The sequence below is a fragment of the Ips typographus genome, linkage group LG15 (assembly GCF_016097725.1).
Source record: "Ips typographus isolate SLU linkage group LG15, UJ_Ityp_2.0, whole genome shotgun sequence".
In the NCBI taxonomy this organism is placed as follows: domain Eukaryota; kingdom Metazoa; phylum Arthropoda; class Insecta; order Coleoptera; family Curculionidae; genus Ips; species Ips typographus.
Window position 1 is genome coordinate 1246728 of NC_138436.1, and position 20854 is coordinate 1267581.

General features: G+C 35.3%; 1 protein-coding gene and 2 long non-coding RNA genes across 3 annotated transcripts; 2 read left to right on the forward strand and 1 right to left on the reverse strand.

Annotated features, from left to right (window-relative positions):
• The first annotated feature begins 236 nt into the window (after window positions 1-236).
• Window positions 237-806, forward strand: LOC145738403 (uncharacterized). Its single transcript, XM_081993219.1, has one exon. The coding sequence runs from the start codon at window positions 237-239 to the stop codon at window positions 804-806; it is 570 nt and encodes a 189-aa protein (XP_081849345.1).
• A 1851-nt stretch (window positions 807-2657) lies between these two features.
• Window positions 2658-3676, forward strand: LOC145738354 (uncharacterized). Its single transcript, XR_014180731.1, has 4 exons — window positions 2658-2857; window positions 2952-3166; window positions 3254-3314; window positions 3368-3676. It is a non-coding gene; the product is annotated as an uncharacterized LOC145738354 (long non-coding RNA).
• A 5810-nt stretch (window positions 3677-9486) lies between these two features.
• LOC145738146 (uncharacterized) lies at window positions 9487-11458 on the reverse strand. Its single transcript, XR_014180604.1, has 2 exons — window positions 10688-11458; window positions 9487-10350 (listed from the first exon to the last, which is right to left on the reverse strand). It is a non-coding gene; the product is annotated as an uncharacterized LOC145738146 (long non-coding RNA).
• Window positions 11459-20854: the final 9396 nt, after the last annotated feature.

Below are 20854 nucleotides of genomic sequence, written 5' to 3' on the forward strand. Positions count from 1 at the left end.
TGGGTACAATGTCGAGCAATTAGAAAAGCAACGGCTCGAGCTGTAAGCCAGGCTTTGTACGACGAGGTCATAACTAGATTTGGGTGCCCACGAACCGTTTTGTCCGATAATGGCACGCAGTTACCGGCCAACCGTTTAAACAATTGCTTGCGGAGTTGGGCATTGCTCACCGGCTAACTCCACCATATACGCCCCAAGCCAACCCCGTCGAGCGAGCTAATAAGACCCTCAAAACCATGATCGCCCAGTTTTGCGAAGGGGATCACCGTAAGTGGGACGTACTGCTCCCCGATTTGCTGTTTGCCGTTAACACGTCACAACATGACTCCACCGGATACACGCCGGCTTACTTGAATTTTGGTCGGGAGTTAGAGCCACCAAAAGCTTTATACCGTTCTGTCAGACCGGAACCCGACGACGCCGAGCCGTTAAGGGAACCCCAGCGCTCCGATATTGGGGAGCACAGCAACCGGCTCAAACAGCTCAATGATATTTATGAGCTGGTCCGTTTAAATCTGGGTCGGGCGTTCACCACTCAAAGCCGGCATTATAATTTGCGGAGAAGAGAGAGGCGGTGTCATGTGGGAGATCAGGTTTATCGGCGTGAAAACCCCTTGTCCTCAGCGGTCCGGGGTTTCGCCTCAAAGCTAGCGCCTAAGTTTTCAGGGCCCTACACCGTGGTTAGGGTTCTTTCTCCGGTGGTGTATGACATTAAAAGCTGCACCGGTAAAATTCTGCGCCGTATTCATATTAAAGACATAAAAGCGGCGCATGACGGGGCCGAATTTAGTGAAGCCCGCGTGTAAACCACGCTGTGAGTTGGGGCGGGTGACAACCGTTAGCAACCGTAACGTAAGCCGTATGTGTTACCGTACCGACCGTAGCTGTTACCGTTAGTCTAGATGACCGAAAGAAAGTGTTTATCGAAGTTCCGTCGGCGCTTACCGGGGGAGCCTCCGTTTTCTGCACCTGCTTATCCATCGGCCATCTGTAGCGGAGACCGGGAGTGAGAAAGGTGTGCGGTGTTCGGGTTCCGCGATTTAGGTTAAGTTAGGCTAGGGTTTCGTAATTTTATAGAGCCGGTGATTTTTTTTTTTTCATTGTATTGAGTCTGTGATTTAGTTTTGTAATTTCTGACTGTTAACTGTTGCGCTAGTGTTAAGGCCGTCTATTTAGAAGGGTTGTTTTTTGTTTAAAAAAAAGGAGTAAACGCCTTTTTTTTCCGTACGAAGAGGGGGTGTGTAACGAAGTTACTAAGTTTTACCGTTTTCTTAATTAAATCGATCAACCGGAATCATCATTTTAATTACTTAAGTTCCAACAGTCGGATTTTCTCCGTTCTTGTCAGTTTAGGTTCGGGACGTCGGTTACTTTTCGTTAGGGTCATAGCGATGTGTCGCGGAAAGCCGCTAATTGATAAGTGCGTGGTTAATAAGTTTTACGCGGCCGAATGTTCAGCGGCTATAGTACCGCAGTTAACCTGCAAAGGCGTCCTGCCGGCACCCAGGGTGTGGAAGTGCGCGCGGTTCCGGTCCCCCATACATGGTACGTAGGTGAGTGGGAGATTGCAGGAAATAAAACTGGCCTGCACGTGGCAAACGGCCTCTTCCACCTGCGGTCAGCGTCCGAACCAGTCAACCTGCTCCGACTCGAAACCCGACCAGCAGTAAGTACCATTCAACCACGTGTACCGGTACGGCATCTGTTCTGGGCCTATACCGCAATACCTGTCCGTTCCTTTTGATTTTTCCCCTGTATTTAGTATACCGTAGTTAGCCGTCGTTTGGACTCGTATTGACCCGACGGATTTTCCCAGTAAATAGTACACCGTAGTTAGCCGTCGTTTGGACTCGTATTGACCCGACGGATTTTCCCAGTAATAAGTACACCGTAGTTAGCCGTCGTTTGGACACGTATTGACCCGACGGATTTTCCCTGTATTTAGTACACCGTAGTTAGCCGTCGTTTGGACTCGTATTGACCCGACGGATTTTCCCAGTATTTAGTACACCGTAATTAGCCGTCGTTGGACTCGTATTGACCCGACGGATTTCCCCAGTAATTAGTATACCGTAGCTAGCACCCGAATTTTTACTGTTCTTGACCGCCAGGACAGCTGCCGTAGACACCGTTAACGCGTACACCTTTTATTTGACCGCTTTTATTGGTACGTTTAACTGCTTTGTCACCCGCGTCCCGACTTACACGCTTTAGGTGGAAATTGATCACTTAAAACAAAGTTACACGCTCTCTCTCATTTTTACACTTGCTTTTGTTTCTGTTTAAGACTTAAGATACAGTTAGGGTTCCGACTTTTGTTTCTCCGATTGGTTCTGTTCGTTAACCACCGTAGGTCCGTAGTCATAATTTTGGTTAAGTGTTTCAGTGTGTTAATTTCTGTTTAGTTTATTTGGAAACACGACCCGGTGAGTTTGTAAATTTATTTTTGTCTTTCATTGGGCCTGTCAGCCTTGCAAAACCTTAGCGCCCGCTTACCTTCTTCGACTGTCTTAAAAGTTACCCCGGTAGACGGAGCGTTTTCCTGGTTTACGCTCCGCGGTTGTTTGAAACCAGGTGGCGCCCGAGGCAATTAAAATCAGACTAGTGTCAAAAGGGGTATTTAATTTGCATCCCCAACAAAAGAGCGTCACAGTGCAATTGTGAAAAATTTTACATATAATAATAATAAAAGCGTTGCGATTTTAATTAATTCGTTAATATGTTACAGCTTCCATTACAACGGAATGAAGCAAAGAAACAAATGGAACAACTTGATACTTTCAGCACAGTCTTTCAATCGAGTTGATAGCCACATAAGAACTCCTGTCTTTGAGTTTGACTAATTTGCTGCAGTTAGGTAAATGCTTTCCAGTCATGTTTTGTCTGCTATTGAATACAAATTTAAAAGTACGTTTTCCTATAATTTTACATTTTCTATTTATGTGATGCAGCCAGCATAAGCAGGAAAGGCACCCAGTATATATCTTTCTCAGAGTCATCTTCTTTAACAGTTTGTGGTACATCTACACGTGTTTCATATGTAAGTATACCAGGGTCCAGCATAAGGATACATTTATTAATTGATAAATGTCTAATGAAGCAACGTGATACCTACTGAGGATCTCATAGTACCTTGAATACAAAAGATAAACAAGGAAAATCCAAAGTAAGTATATACTTTTTTGTTTTTGATCAGTATCTACAATATGAAGGCTACAAATTTCATTCTCATTGAAATCTTTTTATTCTATAGGAAACGTGGGTATATTGCAAGTGTCCGTCTACTTTGTCGCAATACAGTATTTCAGAAGAAGGTAAGGGTTTACAAAATAATGTTAACATTCGTTATATTTTATAAAATGCTTAGGTTCCTGATGATATGGTGGACAGGTTTTGCTTTGGCAACAATCATTTATACGATCAGAAGAAAAAGCCCAACAGCAGCAGTCTTATGGTTTGAAAAGAAACTATCTATCTATCCGAAAGAAATAACACTAGAAAAGAACAAGTGCACTAGGAAATAATAGAAAAAGGAGATTTTATGTGGCATTCCGGAGAAAACCGTTATCTCGCTGCTAGTACGAGTCATTCTCAAATTGCAAGGAAGATTAATGCTGAATTTGTTGTACCCGATTTTAAAGTGATTTTTTAATATTGTGTTAACTATTTATATAGTTTTATCTTATCTGTTTTTGTAAATATTTTTGAAAAGCAATAATACGCCAATACTGTTTGTCATAAACAAGTATTTGAAGAAGTAATACAACAGTAATTGATTTTTTTAAACTGAAATATGTTTAGTATTATTTAATATATGAATATAAGTTATTTTTAAAATATTACTTGCCATTTATTTGTCATATTATGCCCTGGTTCATGGTATTAATCCAGATATTTATATATTTTTCAAAAAACGAAAAGAAAACAATTTTTAAACCTAGATACAAATAAATTATATTTATTTACAGGAAAAAAATTAACTAACTACCTATTCTTATCACTGACTATTTTTTGAGTCAAGGTAGACCTTCAACAATACCATTTTCTTCTTCTCAAGCATCATTTTTTCTCTTTCCAGATTAATTCTTGCTATATGTCTTTTATTTTTCTGCTCTTGCACATAGATTATTTCCTGGGATATCTTTCTTTTCTTTCCCTTCTCTTTCCCTGCATTTTCTGGAGGTTCTACGTTAGGTAGATCAATGATGTTACCTGAATCTTCTACATTATTTTCTTGTTCAGAATTTTATTCTGTCGCACTAGATTCTGTTGAGTGATCACAATGATTTGATGGTTTTGAGCCTGAAACCAACATTCAATAAGTAGATTTTTTTTTCTTAGACAAGAACAAAAAAAAAAGTTGTTCTTATTTGAACTCTTATTACCCAAAGTTGCACCCATTTCCTCAAAAAATTGAAATCTACAGGGTCCTCGTCCTGTCTTCTTTTGATTATCTTTTGCTGAGTGGTAGCTTCTTATAAGTGACTTCCATTTTACCTGACATTGTACCCCTGTAACATTTATGCCTTGGCTAATTAGGTCATTATAGCAACATTGTCAAATACATGTTTTCGTTTTTTCGGATGTTTTAAATCTTCTAAATGAGTTTGCATGGAATTGATTAAGGCCTTAGTTTCATCATGCTGCCAAATATGTTGTGATTTGCTTTCAAAACATGTGGTATTAAGAGGTGCCATGAAAAGTTCACATGATTCTTGTTGAGTGTCAGGAGCTATGGCATTTTCCTCTATTGCATTGTTTAAAAGTGATGCGGCAAATTCGTCATCTTTAAATAAAAAAATTGCTTGCAACTCAGTATTCATATATTACTTGTAAGTATTTAAACACTTACCATACTGAGCCCTTTCATAATCTTCTTCATTTAATTTAAATGAGTAAGTTATATTGCTTTCAGCGTCCACGATACTTAATTCCATTTTAAAAAATGCCAGCAAAACTACAAACTAAAAACAATAGCCAAATCTGCCGAATAAGGATATATATGATATTATTTTAAATTTAGCCTAGAATTTTCAACATTTCAACAAGATAAAAAACGACGTTAATTTAAAATGTGACAGTTAGGAGCATAAAGCACCAAGTAAAAGGTTGGTGCGTCAGGGGTGAGGGACGAGGAAGCCAAGAGTGCTCCGGGAGCGTCACGCTTCGAGAAAAAAGTCAGACTCAAGTACTATGGAGTAACTCGGGAGTGCTCCAATTGGGTCACCCGAAAGCGGCTTATGTGACCAAAAATTGAAATAGTGGTAAATTTTCATTGAAATTATTTCAATATTGATATTAAAGTCAATGGATTTACGGCATAAGGCTGAACATCTGCCTATCAAGTACTATAATTGTAAAGAAAACATCTTTGTGCTGCTGCAATGTTCTTTTAAAACAATTAATCCAATACTTAATAAATATACATTTTTAGATATTTCGTTTAGTCGAACTTATCCCTTCCTATAAATACCATCTCAGAAGAATGTAATGTCTCCACTCTGTGAAGATGGACTATCAAATAGTAATACCAAACCACGGACAACGCCTGTAATTCCTTGGGTATTAAGTGCATATTGTGCACCCGAGCATCCACTGTGACGTCACCCGGCGTATCGCATTGAGAAAACAAGTTCCGCTGATAGGCCAACTTGGATCTGTTGTGATGTCAAATAGTAAAATTTCCACTTGTCACTTTACTTTTGTTTATTTGTTTTAGCATGCTGCTAAAATTAATTATATTTTGATGACAAAATCTAACAATTTAGTTGGTGAAGATTATACACTAAAATCAAGTAAATGTATATTTTTTGATTGACATAATGGATACAACAGCTGCTGGCCCAGGTAAGATTACAACATAGATTAACACACTAGATAGATGTTAATCTCTGTGTTAATAAGGTGAAGCACTGTATGTATGATTACTTACGAGTCACAGGGGTCGCCACATGTTCACATTTGATGGTCGTCAGATGTCATTTTTACGTCTCTATTGTCATGACAGATTTTTAAAAGCGCCATCTGTTGGTAGACTTGCATAAACTGGTATTGGCGGGCTTTTTGAATTAAATTAAGTCTTTCTTTCATGTTTTTTTTTCAAGAAACAGGTAAATAAAACAAAGTCCAGTGTATGCAAAATATATTATATATTTTTTAAGGAAATGAACATACTGTTACGATTTTCCCGTGGGTTTACACAAAGTCAGTTTAACTCAACAATTAATAAATTTATTTACACTTCAAAACACTCCGTACAATAATTAACTCAGCTACTAAAAACACTACTACAATTCCACAATTATTCCACTATTTAAACTTTACCGCGTTCCCAAATTCACTATTACTCTACACTACTAACTGTGGCCTACTTTAATACGCGCCCGGCCAGATATTACGGCGCATCGGTTTCATCCTGACTCGAGTATAGTAGGCCCAAACCGTAACACTGCCCCCTTCTTAAAGCTGATCGTCCCGATCCGCTTCAACTAATCCCTCGTATTTCTTAAGTCTGTCCAGATGGACAATTTTCATCTTGCCTTTGGGGCTGCGTTGGACTCTGTACACGACGTCGTTTAACCTTTTTACCACATTGTAAGGTCCCTCCCACTGTCGTTGCCATCTTTGATTTAATCCTTTGCTCCTCCTGGGTTGAAACATCCACACAGCATCACCTTCCTCATAATTGCCACCAGTTGGTCTGTGGTCCAGTGTCATCTTTATACGGTTGTTGTTTGGTTTCATCTTCTCTCTCTCAAGTTCCCGAATTGTGATGGATCCCTTCTGTAACGAACACTGGTCACACCGTTTACACCATTCCTCAACGTCCTTTCTGAAGTTAATCCAGTAAAATCGATCTCTTATTCTAGCCAAAGTCTGGTTTACTCCAAAGTGTCCTCCTCCGCGACTGTCATGTAGTTCTCGCAGCACATTCTCTTTGCAGGAATTGGGCACTATTGTTTGGTAAACAAAGCGTTTTCCGTCTGGACTTTCCCATTTGCGAGTAATTAAGTCATCTCGCAGTCGAAGCGAATTCTACTGCAACCAGTAACCCCTTACTGTTGGTCCATATCTGGAAATCTGTTGCCAATCCGGTTTCAAATTCTTCTCCAACCATCTTCTGATTACTTTCAAATCAGAGTCTGAGCGCTGTCCTTTTATTATGTCCTCCTTAGAAACGCAGTTCTTCATTCTTTTTGTAGCCTCTTTATCTGTCACCATCGCGATTTGACCAATCCTCCAACCATTATGAATTTGTCCTTTCCGGTACCTTAAGTCACTATCCAAAGCTTGACGATCCTCTACATATCGCGGTAAATGTCTTTCCGGATTCTTCATTTCCTGCTCCTGGTTACGCCAGTTCTGCGGGGTCGGTAAACGAGACTGCTGTCTGCAATTCCATTGGTAATGTCCTTTACGTCCACAAACATAACATGTAATGTTTCTTTTAGCAGAGGAGTTCCGGTGATTTGTTCTGATGTCCTGGTTTCGTCGACACTGTGGGTTTGGAGAACAAGACCGCTGTCTGCAATTCCTTCTAATGTGTCCCGTACGTCCGCATCGATAACACTCCACTCTCGTGATCGGACGTGACCGTTCTAACTGTCTGGACTGACCATTTCCTAATGCTGCCATTTGTTGCACTAATTGGCCGAACATTGATTTAATTTCATCTATTAATGTAGCAACATGATCGGCTGGCGGTACTCTTTCCTCTTGAATAGTCTCTGGCTTTAAATCATTGCACGCAGCTTCAATTTCCAGCGCTCGAATCAGTAATTCGCTGTTGTTGCTCCCTTTGAACATCTTCAGCCATTTCTTTACCTCCAGATCTCGAATCCCACCTACAAAATACTGTGCCACAAGTTCTTCTTGGATTTCATCCGGGACGGCTGGGTAAGCCAGATGCACAAGGCGACGAATTTCGGTTTCAAACTCTTCTAGATTTTCACCAGTTTTCTGCTGTCTTGCCATTAATTGCGTTCGATACAGTCCTTTCTTATGTTGATCCCCATAACGTCGTTCTAATGCAGCTACTAATGCGTCATAGTTGCTTTGTTGGGCGATAGGCAGAGTCTGTAACAGCTCCAATGCAGGTCCTCGTAATGCCACCACCAGTGCTACAGCCATTTCCTCGTTACTCCATCGATTTGCATTTGCAGCGGCCTCAAATTGGAGTTGATACGTTGCCCATGAAGTTTGACCGTCGTATGTGGGAGGCTTGATCTTGTTGAGCCCGTTTCCGGTGATCACTGTAGAGTTGGGTCCTCTGCTGTCAATTTTCTGCTCTAAGTCGCGTAGCTTTATCTCAACATCATTCTGAATTTTATTAATGTCCTCCCGAACATCAATCTGAATTTTACTAATGTCGTCCCGAACATCATTAATGTCTTCCCGAACATCCTTTAATTTTTCCTCAACATCACACTCCATCTTTTTAAGACTATGGGTTACATACTCTTGGATTTCTGTTTTGGTCCCCGCTAGAACGTTCAATATTTCTTCGTTACGCTTTTCTTGCCGCTCTCTATCTTCTTGACGCATTTCTATATCTTGTTGTCTCATTCTTTCTTTTTCTTCCTTCTCTTGTTGTCGAATCCTTTCTTGTTCTTCCTTCTCTTGTTGTCGAATCCTTTCTTGTTCTTCCTTGTCTTGTTGTCGAATTCTTTCTTGTTCTTCCTTGTCTTGTTGTCGAATCCTTTCTGTTTGTTCTTGTTTCTCTTCTTGTTTTTCAAGCATTGCCATAATACCTGCAAGTTGGGCCTCCATGTTTGCACTTTGACGTCTTGTTATTGGCATAAAATAAATTTAACACACCACTGTTCCGAAAATCTCTAGTCCGGTTCTGAACACAAGTCTCTAACCCGAAGTTTAGTTCCAATTCACGTCGCACTAAAGTCTGATCCCACTTCTGACACCAATTGTTACGATTTTCCCGTGGGTTTACACAAAGTCAGTTTAACTCAACAATTAATAAATTTATTTACACTTCAAAACACTCCGTACAATAATTAACTCAGCTACTAAAAACACTACTACAATTCCACAATTATTCCACTATTTAAACTTTACCGCGTTCCCAAATTCACTATTACTCTACACTACTAACTGTGGCCTACTTTAATACGCGCCCGGCCAGATATTACGGCGCATCGGTTTCATCCTGACTCGAGTATAGTAGGCCCAAACCGTAACAATACAAAACACATACTCTACAAAAATAATAAGCTTTTTTTTAGTAAGTTGGTGCAAAACCCAAGACCTTAAGACTAGAGTTAAGAATAGATCATAAAGCTACACTTTATACATAAAACATTACTATTATAAATAACATGCACATGCAAATATCAACCATTGTATACCCATAGGTGTACCTCAAAGGTCTTTAAGAATGTTTCAGATATGGTTTTTTTTGGTTTTTGTTTTTTTTTTGGTTTTTTATTTTTTATTTTGCTTCTTTAAAACGTGAAACTTACCAGAAGACAGGGATTCATTCTTGGAAAAGATGGAGGAAGTTGGAAGCACATCTTGATTAGGATTGCCTGTTGATGGATTACTTTGTGAAAATTTACTTAAAAAAAATATATATAAACCTAGGAATACTTAACAGGTTTATAAATATTATTCTACTGGATATGCACAGATACCTGTATGAGAATTTGAGGATTAAAGAGCGTATGTAATTTGATTTGGTTTGTGCATGTCAAACAAATGTTTGGTCCTGTTCATTTTTGCTCGTTTTTTTGGTGAATACGTGCCTAATAATTATAGATATATCAAATCAGTTCATTCAAACGTAATGTGGTGACGCGGGATATGATATAGCTAAACTTTTGAAAAAAACAAACTATACCAAATAATTATATGTATTCATATTTACCAGAAGTTGGTCTTTGATCTGGTAAGTTCTTTAATTTTTCATAGTCAATGGAGGGGATTTCAAGAGATTCTGTGAAACAAACATTTCAAATATTACAAGAACGAAAAGTATATAAGTCCATCTTCATATTTTCACACAGTGGAGGTGTTAGGTAAGTGCAACGAAAGAGCACTCACTCAATTTCCACATTTTTTTTTATTAGATTTTAAATGGATATGCCCAAAATGCTATCAGCAGTTTTTCCAGGAAACAAAACCTCAATTAAAAAAAAATACTAATACTAACATGCGCGACATCACTGTATAGGTATATTTTTATTTGAATAAAATTACTTGGGGAATCTGGGTCCTTTGGTACTTGCTGGCAAGGACTTGGTAAGAACCTTGAAGAAATCACTCCCTTTTTTTAGCATGCTTCTGTTATATGGGTTAAAGTCTTCAGGCAAAAAGTGCTTTTCACACACATAATACCTGAAAATACATTTCAGGTTCATTTTTATCTACTGTACCTTATTTCTATTAAGTACTACTATTAGTAGTACCTAGGTATAGTGCAAAACTAGGGTATTAAAACAGATACATTTATTAGTCAGTGAGTCATAGTGCTGTTTAAACCCACTTTATGCAAAAGAATACATTAGTTTTCCACTATACTTACCAAAATAATCGTCATAAACTAAGAAGCTATGTTGAGTTCTACAAATCATTAAACCTATTTTCTCTTTGCCTCCTTGAAAACCTCTTATAGTAATCCTCTTACTACCTTAACATTATAACAAATAAAAATGAACTTTACTTGAGAACTTACCTGCTATAAATTTCCATATTAGAACAAAAAAGTATAACAAATTGTCCTAAAAATTGTTTCCACAGTGAAAAAGTAACACTATCATTTTCCGGGTTAGGAAAACGAAATCGTCGGGAATGTTTTGAAGGGCTGCACCCCTTTATGGCACATTCCGCCTTGCCCATAGTGACAAAAGTCGTTGTAAAACCCAGCCAAAAGGTAAAAAACTAAACTAAAAAAACCTACGAAGAGAACACTATAAAAACACCGCCCACGAACTAGTATAAATCACACGTATAAATTAAAAACTACAACCGTAATATCAATATTTTAATAGACTTGTCTAAAAAAATTTGAATTTGTCAAAAGTTGTTTACATCCTTTTCATTTTGTTTTGCTTAACCACAAAAAACCATCTACAGGTAAAAACAATACAGTAGCTCCCCCTGTGTCTCGAAAGAATCCAAAACATGGCTTCACATTGGCTATATGAGATTAGTGGGCCTGCATCAACTCAACAACTAACTAACTAGGCCTGGTTCAGCTGCTTATATAGGCTTCCATGGTTTCTAGAGAGTTCCCAAATATTCATGAAATTGACTTCCTCTCTCACACTCATTAAGCTATAACATAAATCTCTCTCTATATAAGCAACGGAGCCAGGATTTTCTAGAACACAGACAAAAGAATGTAGAACGTAAACAAAGCAACGTAACATACAGGGGTAACAACAAATAACTAAAGAAATCCTAACTAATAATCAAAAGTTCGCTTCGCAACAATATTTTCTTGAATATCTCTGATACAAAAACGAATTGACCTATGGTTGCTATAATTTTGTTCATCAGAATAACTCTTTAGAACCCTTTGTCTTGGTATACCTTTGCCTGTCGAGTCACGGGACACCCTGTATATTTGTAGTTAGTAAAAGTTAAGATTTGTTTTTATTTAGAATCTGTTCATTAATTTATTTTAGATGTATTTTTTAAATACATATTTTTTTCCCTGCATTTTATATGCAAATAATGTGAAATACTAAAAGATCTGTTTTAACAGGAATATGTTTTATTATACCATAAATAATAATTTAAAATTAGTGGTTTAATAATATATTTTATACCTTTACTGCTACGGCACTAAGTCGTATTCGTAAGGCAGAACCATTTTGTTGAACGCTCTCGACAAGGATTTTGATGAATCAAAACTTTTTACTTTACGTTTAACTTAAGGTTATTTACCTGAAAGTAACTTTTATTTGGTTGGTTTGGATTTTCATAAAAGACTTATTTTTAAACTTTAAGATCTGTTATAGGTATATGCCAGTGCAGAAAGGAGATTTATTTATTCATGTGCTGAGTTACTTTTCATAATGTGACAAGCTGTGGTGCCTTTATTTTTGAGTTTAGAATAAAATTTCTTATATGAAAGTTATAGGTATTTTGTATACATGCTGTCTGACAAAAACACCAAGAACAATGAAATTAACAAAATCTACATTTTTAAATGACACTGGAAAATGTTATTACATAAATAAACCGCTTTTCTGCATTTCTTTCGTTTCAAAGACGAAAATGTCAGTGCTTTACCTATGTATTTTTGAAGTAACAAAATGCAGCCAATTTATTTATGTAAAATATATGCAGAGTGTTGGTTTGGAAAAACGTATATTCAGGCGAATTTCTTGATTTGCCATCTACGTTTATTTTTTTTTCTACGAATGTTTGCAAATAAGCTACTTTGCATACGTAAAAGTGTGTGCAAAGTGGCACTTTCCCGCACACTATGCGGGAAAAATTTTTCTTCCGTACAGTTTAGGTAAATAAACCACCTTGTCTCTGTCTTTAAAAATAAGGCTTGTTTCCTTAGAAACCAAAGCTCATTGTCAAACAACGCATTTATATGCAATTTAAAGTCTACAACAGTGTTTATTCTTACTTATTTAAGTTAAAAAAACTATTTTAATAATGGATATCACTGAAGATGAACTTCCGGAAGATGTTCTAAAAGCCGCCAACATGGCTAGTTTGCAATTGCTGCCTCTCAAATCGCGAGGAAAATACGAGAAACAGTACGAGTTGTTTACCCAATGGTGCGAACAAAAGAGGATAAAAACCTTAAAGGAAGAGGTACTTTTAGCGTATTTTGTTACTTTAAGCAAAGAATTCAAACCTAACACAATTTGGTCAAAGTATTCAATGCTCAAAAATGTAATAAAAATAAAAAGAGACATCGATATCGGTGAATTTTATAAGCTCACTGCATTTCTGAAAAAGCAGAATGTTGGTTTTAAACCTAAAAAGGCGAAAATTTTTACAAAAGAAGAAAAGGATTAAGTAACAAAATTCTGACCTTCAATCCTAAAGAAAGTGAAGCAGTTCCAAGTACCAGTATTTTACCTTCAGTTGCTCAATCTGCGATCAATTTAAAAAACGCGACCAACTGTACATTTAACATTAATGTTGTTAATAACAATAAATACTTATAAGTTGTTGTTTTTAATAACAATAAAAATTAAAAACAAAATGTATAGATATTTCATTTGTAGAAAAAATATTGTTCCTAACACGTGTGCAAAGTAGTTTTCCCACACGCGAAAGCAGTTAGACGAACGACGCGAAGCGGAGTTCGGATAACTGCTTTCGCGTGTGGGAAAACATATCTTTGCACACAGAATAGGAAAACTACTATTATTGACAGCACGTATAAAATATTTATGCAAATATCTTAACTTTTGTATAAGTTTTTTTTCTAAATTGAAAAATAAATAATAAACAACCTCAGCTTGTCACATTATAGAAACTAACCCTGTAGAAATGGAAACGATGCTGGAACGATTTTTACACCAGCATGTGTCGATACTGGTTAGACACAGTTTCGGTTTAATGTCGTAGCCAAAACGAAAATGTTCTATAAAGAAACGTTAGGAAAACGTCCTAGATCAATCATAACCGATTCATAATCGGTTGTACGTTTGTAAGTGGACACAGGTTTGTTGCAGATTCGTAACCGAGTCAAAACTAAAAACGAACATTTTTAACGTAACAGGGAGAATGTTGAGTTGCGGGACATATAACGAACGTTTAAACTTATAAAAGATGTAAATGTGTCAAATAAATAACGAAACAAAGAAACATAGAAACTAAATTGTATTGAAACAACGACGTTATTTTGTTTAGTGGGTAATCTAATAATAAATATTGATAAAAAAATGGAATCAGCTGGGTTTACTTAACCCTGCCGGGTGCCCCCCTGAACGGTGTTATTTAATTTATTATTATTGTAACATTTGTTCCTGTATAGCTGTGATTAATAATTTATTGATGGGTAACCAAATTAAAGTCTGACAAATGGGTAAGAAAATCTACTTTTACGTTAATTTATTGTTATAATGTGTTATGTTTATAGATTTAAAAACTAAAAGTTCTCCGATGACGGAAGAACAAAAGTGTGGCATGGCCATCACATCTAACTAACATTGTGACCTTTAAGTCCCATACTTGTTTTAAAACGCATATTTAGTTGAGGTCTTTTGTAAGTTTTGGGGGAGTCGCAAGAGAATCACAAAATGTACACCTTTAAATTTCCCGCTCGCAAAATATTACATCGGCAAACTTTCCTATAAAATTACGATACCTGATTGGCCGACGAATATCACATGTTTGTCTGGCCAGACAGTGTCGGTAATATTAACCTATCTTTTTATTAGGAATTGGCGGCTTTTCGTTCGGTTTCGCGGTTTTATTGATTTTTAGTGATTTTTGTGCCTGTTGCCCTGTTGTGTTGTATCCTGTGTTTGTATAGTACTTCTGTTTGAAAAAGTGTTCAAAAATCAATCAAAATAATGAGCAAGTCAAGTAAGTATAATATAAAATTAGAAAATAAGTACTGGCGTTTGTTCGGTTTGGTAAATTTATGGTTGAAGAAAGAGAACATCCCAATATTTCCTATTGATTTGGCCTATCAATTTTTAACATTACGGGTTCTATTTATAATATGAACACACTAACTGTTAGTGTTAATCAAAAACTGAATTTTCTTTGTAATATGTTTGGGAATCAGATCGAATATGGTTCATCCAAAATTTTCATTCAATACCAGCTTATTGAGCTTTAATTATCAACTTATACAGGGGGTGGTGTTTCACGATAAATGCGTCATATTTTAGGGTTGGATTAAATGTCAAAAAATAACTCTATTTTGCTATATAAACCATGGTCCAAAGATGTTTTGTCACGTATATACAAGGCGTTAAAGTTTGAATAAAAAATAAAAAAAAATTTTATAACTCCAAAACGTCTGGACATATTTAAACAAAACTTTGTAGACGTTAACCGGCATTGAAGACGCACCTCGCGACGCACGATATGCAGTGAAAAGAGTTTTTTCATTTTTGCCAGTGGCGTCCGTACTGCCATGTTACAGGATATTTTTACATAAAACAATGATATCCTGAATGTATCATTCAGTTTAGAAAGAAAAAGCTTTTCTGTCACTTTTTGGTACAGCGTTTCGTTTTCGAGTAAAAAATAAAAAATCATGTTTATGTATATGTATAACTGGAACTCAATAATAAAATATTGAATTTATTTATTATTAGACATAATTTATGACAAATTTTTATTTAAAAAAAGACTACACGGCATTGCTTGCTTCTTTCAAATGAAAAAAACGTTTTGGAGTTATGAAAAAATTATTATTTTTTATTCAAATTTTAACGCCCTGTATATCCGTAATGAAACATTTTTGGACCATGGTTTATGTAGCAAACTAAAGTTATTTTTTGACGTTTAATCAAACCCTAAAATATGACGTATTTATCGTGAAACACCCCATACTACAATTCATAGCTATTTATGGAAACTTAAACATACCCGTGTTCAATCGGCTATTAAACAATTGATTAATTCATAATTTTAATTTCAAATTGGTTTAATACTTATAACTTTAACCGGCTATTAATTGACTGTTTAATTACTTTTGCAAATTTAAATCATAATTTAAATTAATTTTTATACAATATGCACAATTAATTTTTTAGTTTTTATAGATATTTTACTCGATATTTGGTGTAAAGTAGATATCAAAGATAGATAATCTAAACAAATTCCACCTCAAATAACACATTATAACCAGGTACATATTTGTACTCTAAAATAGTTGGATTGATATAGGATGTCCCGTAGGTATAATGGTAAATAATTTAATGGCATATTTCTGGGATCAAAATAATACGATTTACCTCGGATTTACCACAAATTACCTTATAAAGAAAGTTAATTAATACATTTTTCTCACAAATGCATCGCGCCCAATACTTAAAACACCCCATTAAAATTTTTAGCATTACTTATGGGACTCTATACAAGGTGTTACAAATTCTATGCATTAGCATTGTTATACCTATTAGAAACTATAGTTGATAGAGCTATAGTTAAAGGCAGGCGAAGTTGTGCATTTTACTACTAAATAATTTGTTAAAAAAAAATAAAAAATTCTATTACATCTGGAGGCACTTTTTTACGCTATTCAAGGTAATAATTTTAGTTTTCTGCTCCGAAGTTTCGTTATTTTGATACTATTATCAACTTCAATTTTACTAATATGCACCTGGACTATTTACTTAGTTTTTTTAGTAGCTACAGACCTCCCTAACCCAATGATGTACCACATTTGTAAAAAATTTATATCTAGTGGAGTAAGTTTTTTTTTAAATTCGCATTTGAAATTCATATACTGGGTGATTGATCCTATCTCTATTCATTTTCGAAATATTTGAACTGATTAGTAAAAAATGACAATTGCATTGGTCAAGCTAATTTTGTTTACTGTCTAAACTGCTACTTAGTTTTTGCTGAAACTTTGAGGTATTGTCAATAAAGGTTAATTTTGTTTATCTGATGCCGCGGAATAACAGATTAATACACTGAATGGTCATAAAAAAATTATTAGTTTGTCAATTTCAAATGTTCAAAATTTCAATATTCAGTTTAGAACCTTGACTGTAAGCAGAAAAAAATTCATTAAAATCGCCCGGGAAACAGGAGGTACTGACCGAAAAACGAAAAGTCGCTGCTAAAAACTAAAATTATTTTCTTATATAGCGTAAAAAAAGTGCTCTAATTACATTTTTTCAGTTATTTAGGTACGAAAATTAAATGGAAAAATATAGGTAGCTATATGAGATTCACTAAATGTATATAATGTCTATCTTTCTTGTCTATCATTTTCTGTTTTATTATAGCGCCCGAGATACCACCATATACTAAAAGAAAACAAGTCTCTGAAATGTCTTCTAGAAACAAAAGACGGATAGTTAATCATCTTATGAGAGAAGTAAAAGTAAATTTACCAGATAAAAATGTTTATAAGATTTCCCAAGAAGTCTGTGGTGTTATCAATAATATCCCTGCACCTTCAGATACACCATTTCTTGCAAGTCAAGTAGGTGATGAAGAAGTTAGATAGTAATAAGTCTGCAGAAGCTGAGGAAAAATCCTTTACTTGTTATGACTCTGCTGATGACGATATTCATGATGGTGATGATAAAAATGACGATGAAGATGAAAATGAAGATGATGATGACGAACTACATCCCCGCCTTACTACATTTTTTCATGACGATAACAAGGAATGTTCAAAAACTGATTTAAAGAGATGGGCAATTGAGAATTTTGTTCCTAACAATGTGTTTACAAGACTTTTAAATATTTAAAAAAAACACAATATTACTGTTCCTGCTGATGCTAGGACTGCAAAAAACACTCCCAAAGAAATCAAATCAATTGTTGACACGCCACCAGGTAGATATATTCATTTTGGATTGGCGAATGGAATTATTCGTTCTTTAGAAAAATATTTTGAAGTTGCTCCAGATCTTGTTAAATTTAACGTTAATATGGATGGACTTCCATTTCGGGAAGCTGCTTTTGGCCCATTTGTGGTTCCTTGGTTTTGGATAAGATTGAAACAGAAGTGTTTTTAATAGGGGTGTATCACGGTTTCCAGAAACCAGAAAAATCTCAAGACTATCTTAAATATTTTGTCGATGATGTAAATGAAAATTTAGACAATGGAGTTTTTTACAAAGAAAAGCAAGTCTTAGTTCAATTAAATGCTGTATGTTGTGATGCTCCCGCTAGAGCATTTGTTGCCTGTATTAAAAATCATAATGGATATTTTTCATGTAGAAAATGCATCCAAGAGGGCGATTATGTCAATGGCAGAGTTGTGTTTTTAGAGACTGACTGTACACTAAGAACTGATGATTCTTTTCGAAGACGTTTGCAAGAAGAGCATCATACTGGTGATTCTTTACTAGAAAAGATACACCAGTTTGGAATGGTTTCTCAAATACCGTATGACTACATGCATTTAGTGTGTTTAGGAGTGCAGAAAAATTTTTTACGTCGGCTGGTGAAAGGAAGAATGAATGAAAGGATTCAAGATTTAAAAAGTGCTTCAGAGCGATTATTGTCATTCCAGTCACACATTCCTATGGAATTTGCTAGAAAGCCGCGGGATCTACTAGATGTGGATCGTTGGAAAGCCACAGAATTCAGACAATTTTTATGGTACACCGGAATAGTTATTTTAAAAGAACATACATCTAGAGAAAAATATGTTCATTTCCTGTCATTATCTTGTGCTATAAGAATATTGTAATACACCAGATTTAATAATCTGATAGACTATGCAGAATCACTTTTAAAATATTTTGTGAAACATTTTCCTCAGGTTTATAGTAAAGAAGAGCTCTCATACAATGTTCATGGATTGCTTCATTTATGTAATGATGTTAAACGATTTGGGCCACTTGACAATTTTAGTGCATTTAAGTTTGAGAATTTTATGTATAGTTTAAAGCGGAGGATAAGAGCTACACGGAAACCTTTAGAGCAGTTACACAATCGTATAACAGAACTTCAGTCATTACCAATTTTTGTGCATAAACAGCAGGAAATGCCACTCTTTGTAGAAAGCAAATCGACTATTTATTTCAAAAATTTTTGTATTACCTCTAAACATCCGGATAATTGTGTATCGTTAAATAATTCTAATTGCATTGTGATAATTAAAAGAATATTATTAAAAAAAAAAAAATACATTGAGGGACTAAAATTAAATGATTTGAGGGATTATTTTGACACTCCGTGTCAGTCTTCGGTTTTAGGGATTTTTGTTGCTAATAAGTCAGACACTTCGGAAATTTGTTGTAAAATCAATGCTATAAATGTTAAATGTGTTAATATTAAATTAGATGAACGGTATTTATTGATTCTTCCTTTAAACTCATCATAATGCGTTCTATAAAGAAAATCTGGACTGCTAGCATACAAACAAAAATTAGGCATTATTTGAATTATTAAGGAAAATTAACATTTAAAATCATCTATCATCTCAATTTCTTTTCTCCGTATTCGTGGTTTTGGCATTGTAACGATATACAGGGTGATTCCAAAGTTGGTGCTTTCCTTTCACCTACGAATAGGGCTTAAAAAAATAAGCTTTTTTTTCCTTTGACGCTTTTTCGAAATATGAACAATAACGAATATACAGGGTGTCCAAATTTTACTAATTATTTTTTAATATTGCACAAGAACTGACCAACCAGGATAAAAGTGGTAAATGTATAACTGTATTGTTATAAACTATTATTTACATTACTTTTGCCCTATTAAAGGAACCAGTCAGCATTGCAGAAACTGCGAGACAATTTTAAAAAAAGTTGTCCTAGATATCCAGGAAATAAAAGAGACCTTGAAAACATAAGTAAATATCTAAAAAATCAGAAGATTTAAATATGGATGAGATTAACAGCAAGTTACCATTGAAAAACTTACATGAGTTAGAAGATATGGAAAATTTCATATTTGAGAGTAACAAAAACAAAAATAAAATGGTAAACATTCTGTAGATTTTTCTTTCTAAGCTCTTATATCTTTTAAAAAATTTCAGTTTCAATTTTGCAAGTCTGTTGGAGGATCAAACAGCAAAGACGCTGTAAGACTGATGTTGTCCAGGATTTTTTCGGACGGTTTGGAAACGCTTCTCTCATGGACAGGTGCTCAAAACAATTTTAAGGTGGCAGGACTGAATATAACAAATATAATACAAGGTAATGATGTTTACCATAAATAAATAGGTATTATGGTTTATTTATTAGGTTATAAACTCTTTCTGCAGCTGCAATATAGAAATGTGATTATAACGATACTACCGCATTAGTGTTTTTTTTTTTAAAGCACAAATGTGGTAAAATTTGTAGCTTTAATAAATATTTTGTCATTTACAATGACCATCAATTTTGAAACCACGCTGGAAAAAACATTGTAGGTGACTATAGTCGATTCACAACCCCAATAGACCAAAACAAAACAAAGCCTGGAACGTGATCAGCTCGTGATAACCGATTTGCAGGTGGCTGGCGCGATTCTTATTGGTCAACTCGGAGAAGGCGGCTTGAGCTTTGGGGTTTGCAAGTGCAAGTTTCCAGGGACGCACTCATTCGTTTATGTGCCTTTTGTTTGTCGTTAAGCTTTTCTGATTGTTGTTTAGAGTAATTTTTTATTTTTTGTTTAGCAAAAATGTCTAGTACAGACACTGCAAGTGAAGTTGACACTTTTTTAACTCCCCCTAAGAGAAGGTCTAAAAAACATTTGAATGTGGAGATGAAACAGGTGATTTTAAATGTATATAATAATAATAATAATAATAATATTTATTTAGCAGAAATGCTATATACAAATACAATAAGGAAAACAGAAATTTTAACAATTAAATAAAAACCAAACTATTACTAACACGACACACATTATATAAACACGAGATAGTGGAAAACCAAACATCGACTATAGACGAAGTTGTTTTAAAGGTCTCACGCAAAGTAGGAGTGTGTCGTGCTTCAGTTTTTAATGTAATAAGAGAGTACAAACGAAATCACACTTTCTCTGAACCAAACACAAATAAAAATAAGAAGACCATTGTGAAATCATTGGACGAGGCTGATAAACATGCGATCAGAAGAAAAGTGCACGATTTTTTTTTTTTAAAGAAATACCCACAATCGACAAGGTATTGAAAGAGGTTAATGAAGATGCCGTTTTGCCAAGTTTCAAACGATCGACTTTTTATAAGCTTTTAAAGCACTTGAATTTTAAATGGAAAAAGCGTGGACGAAATAGTTTGTTA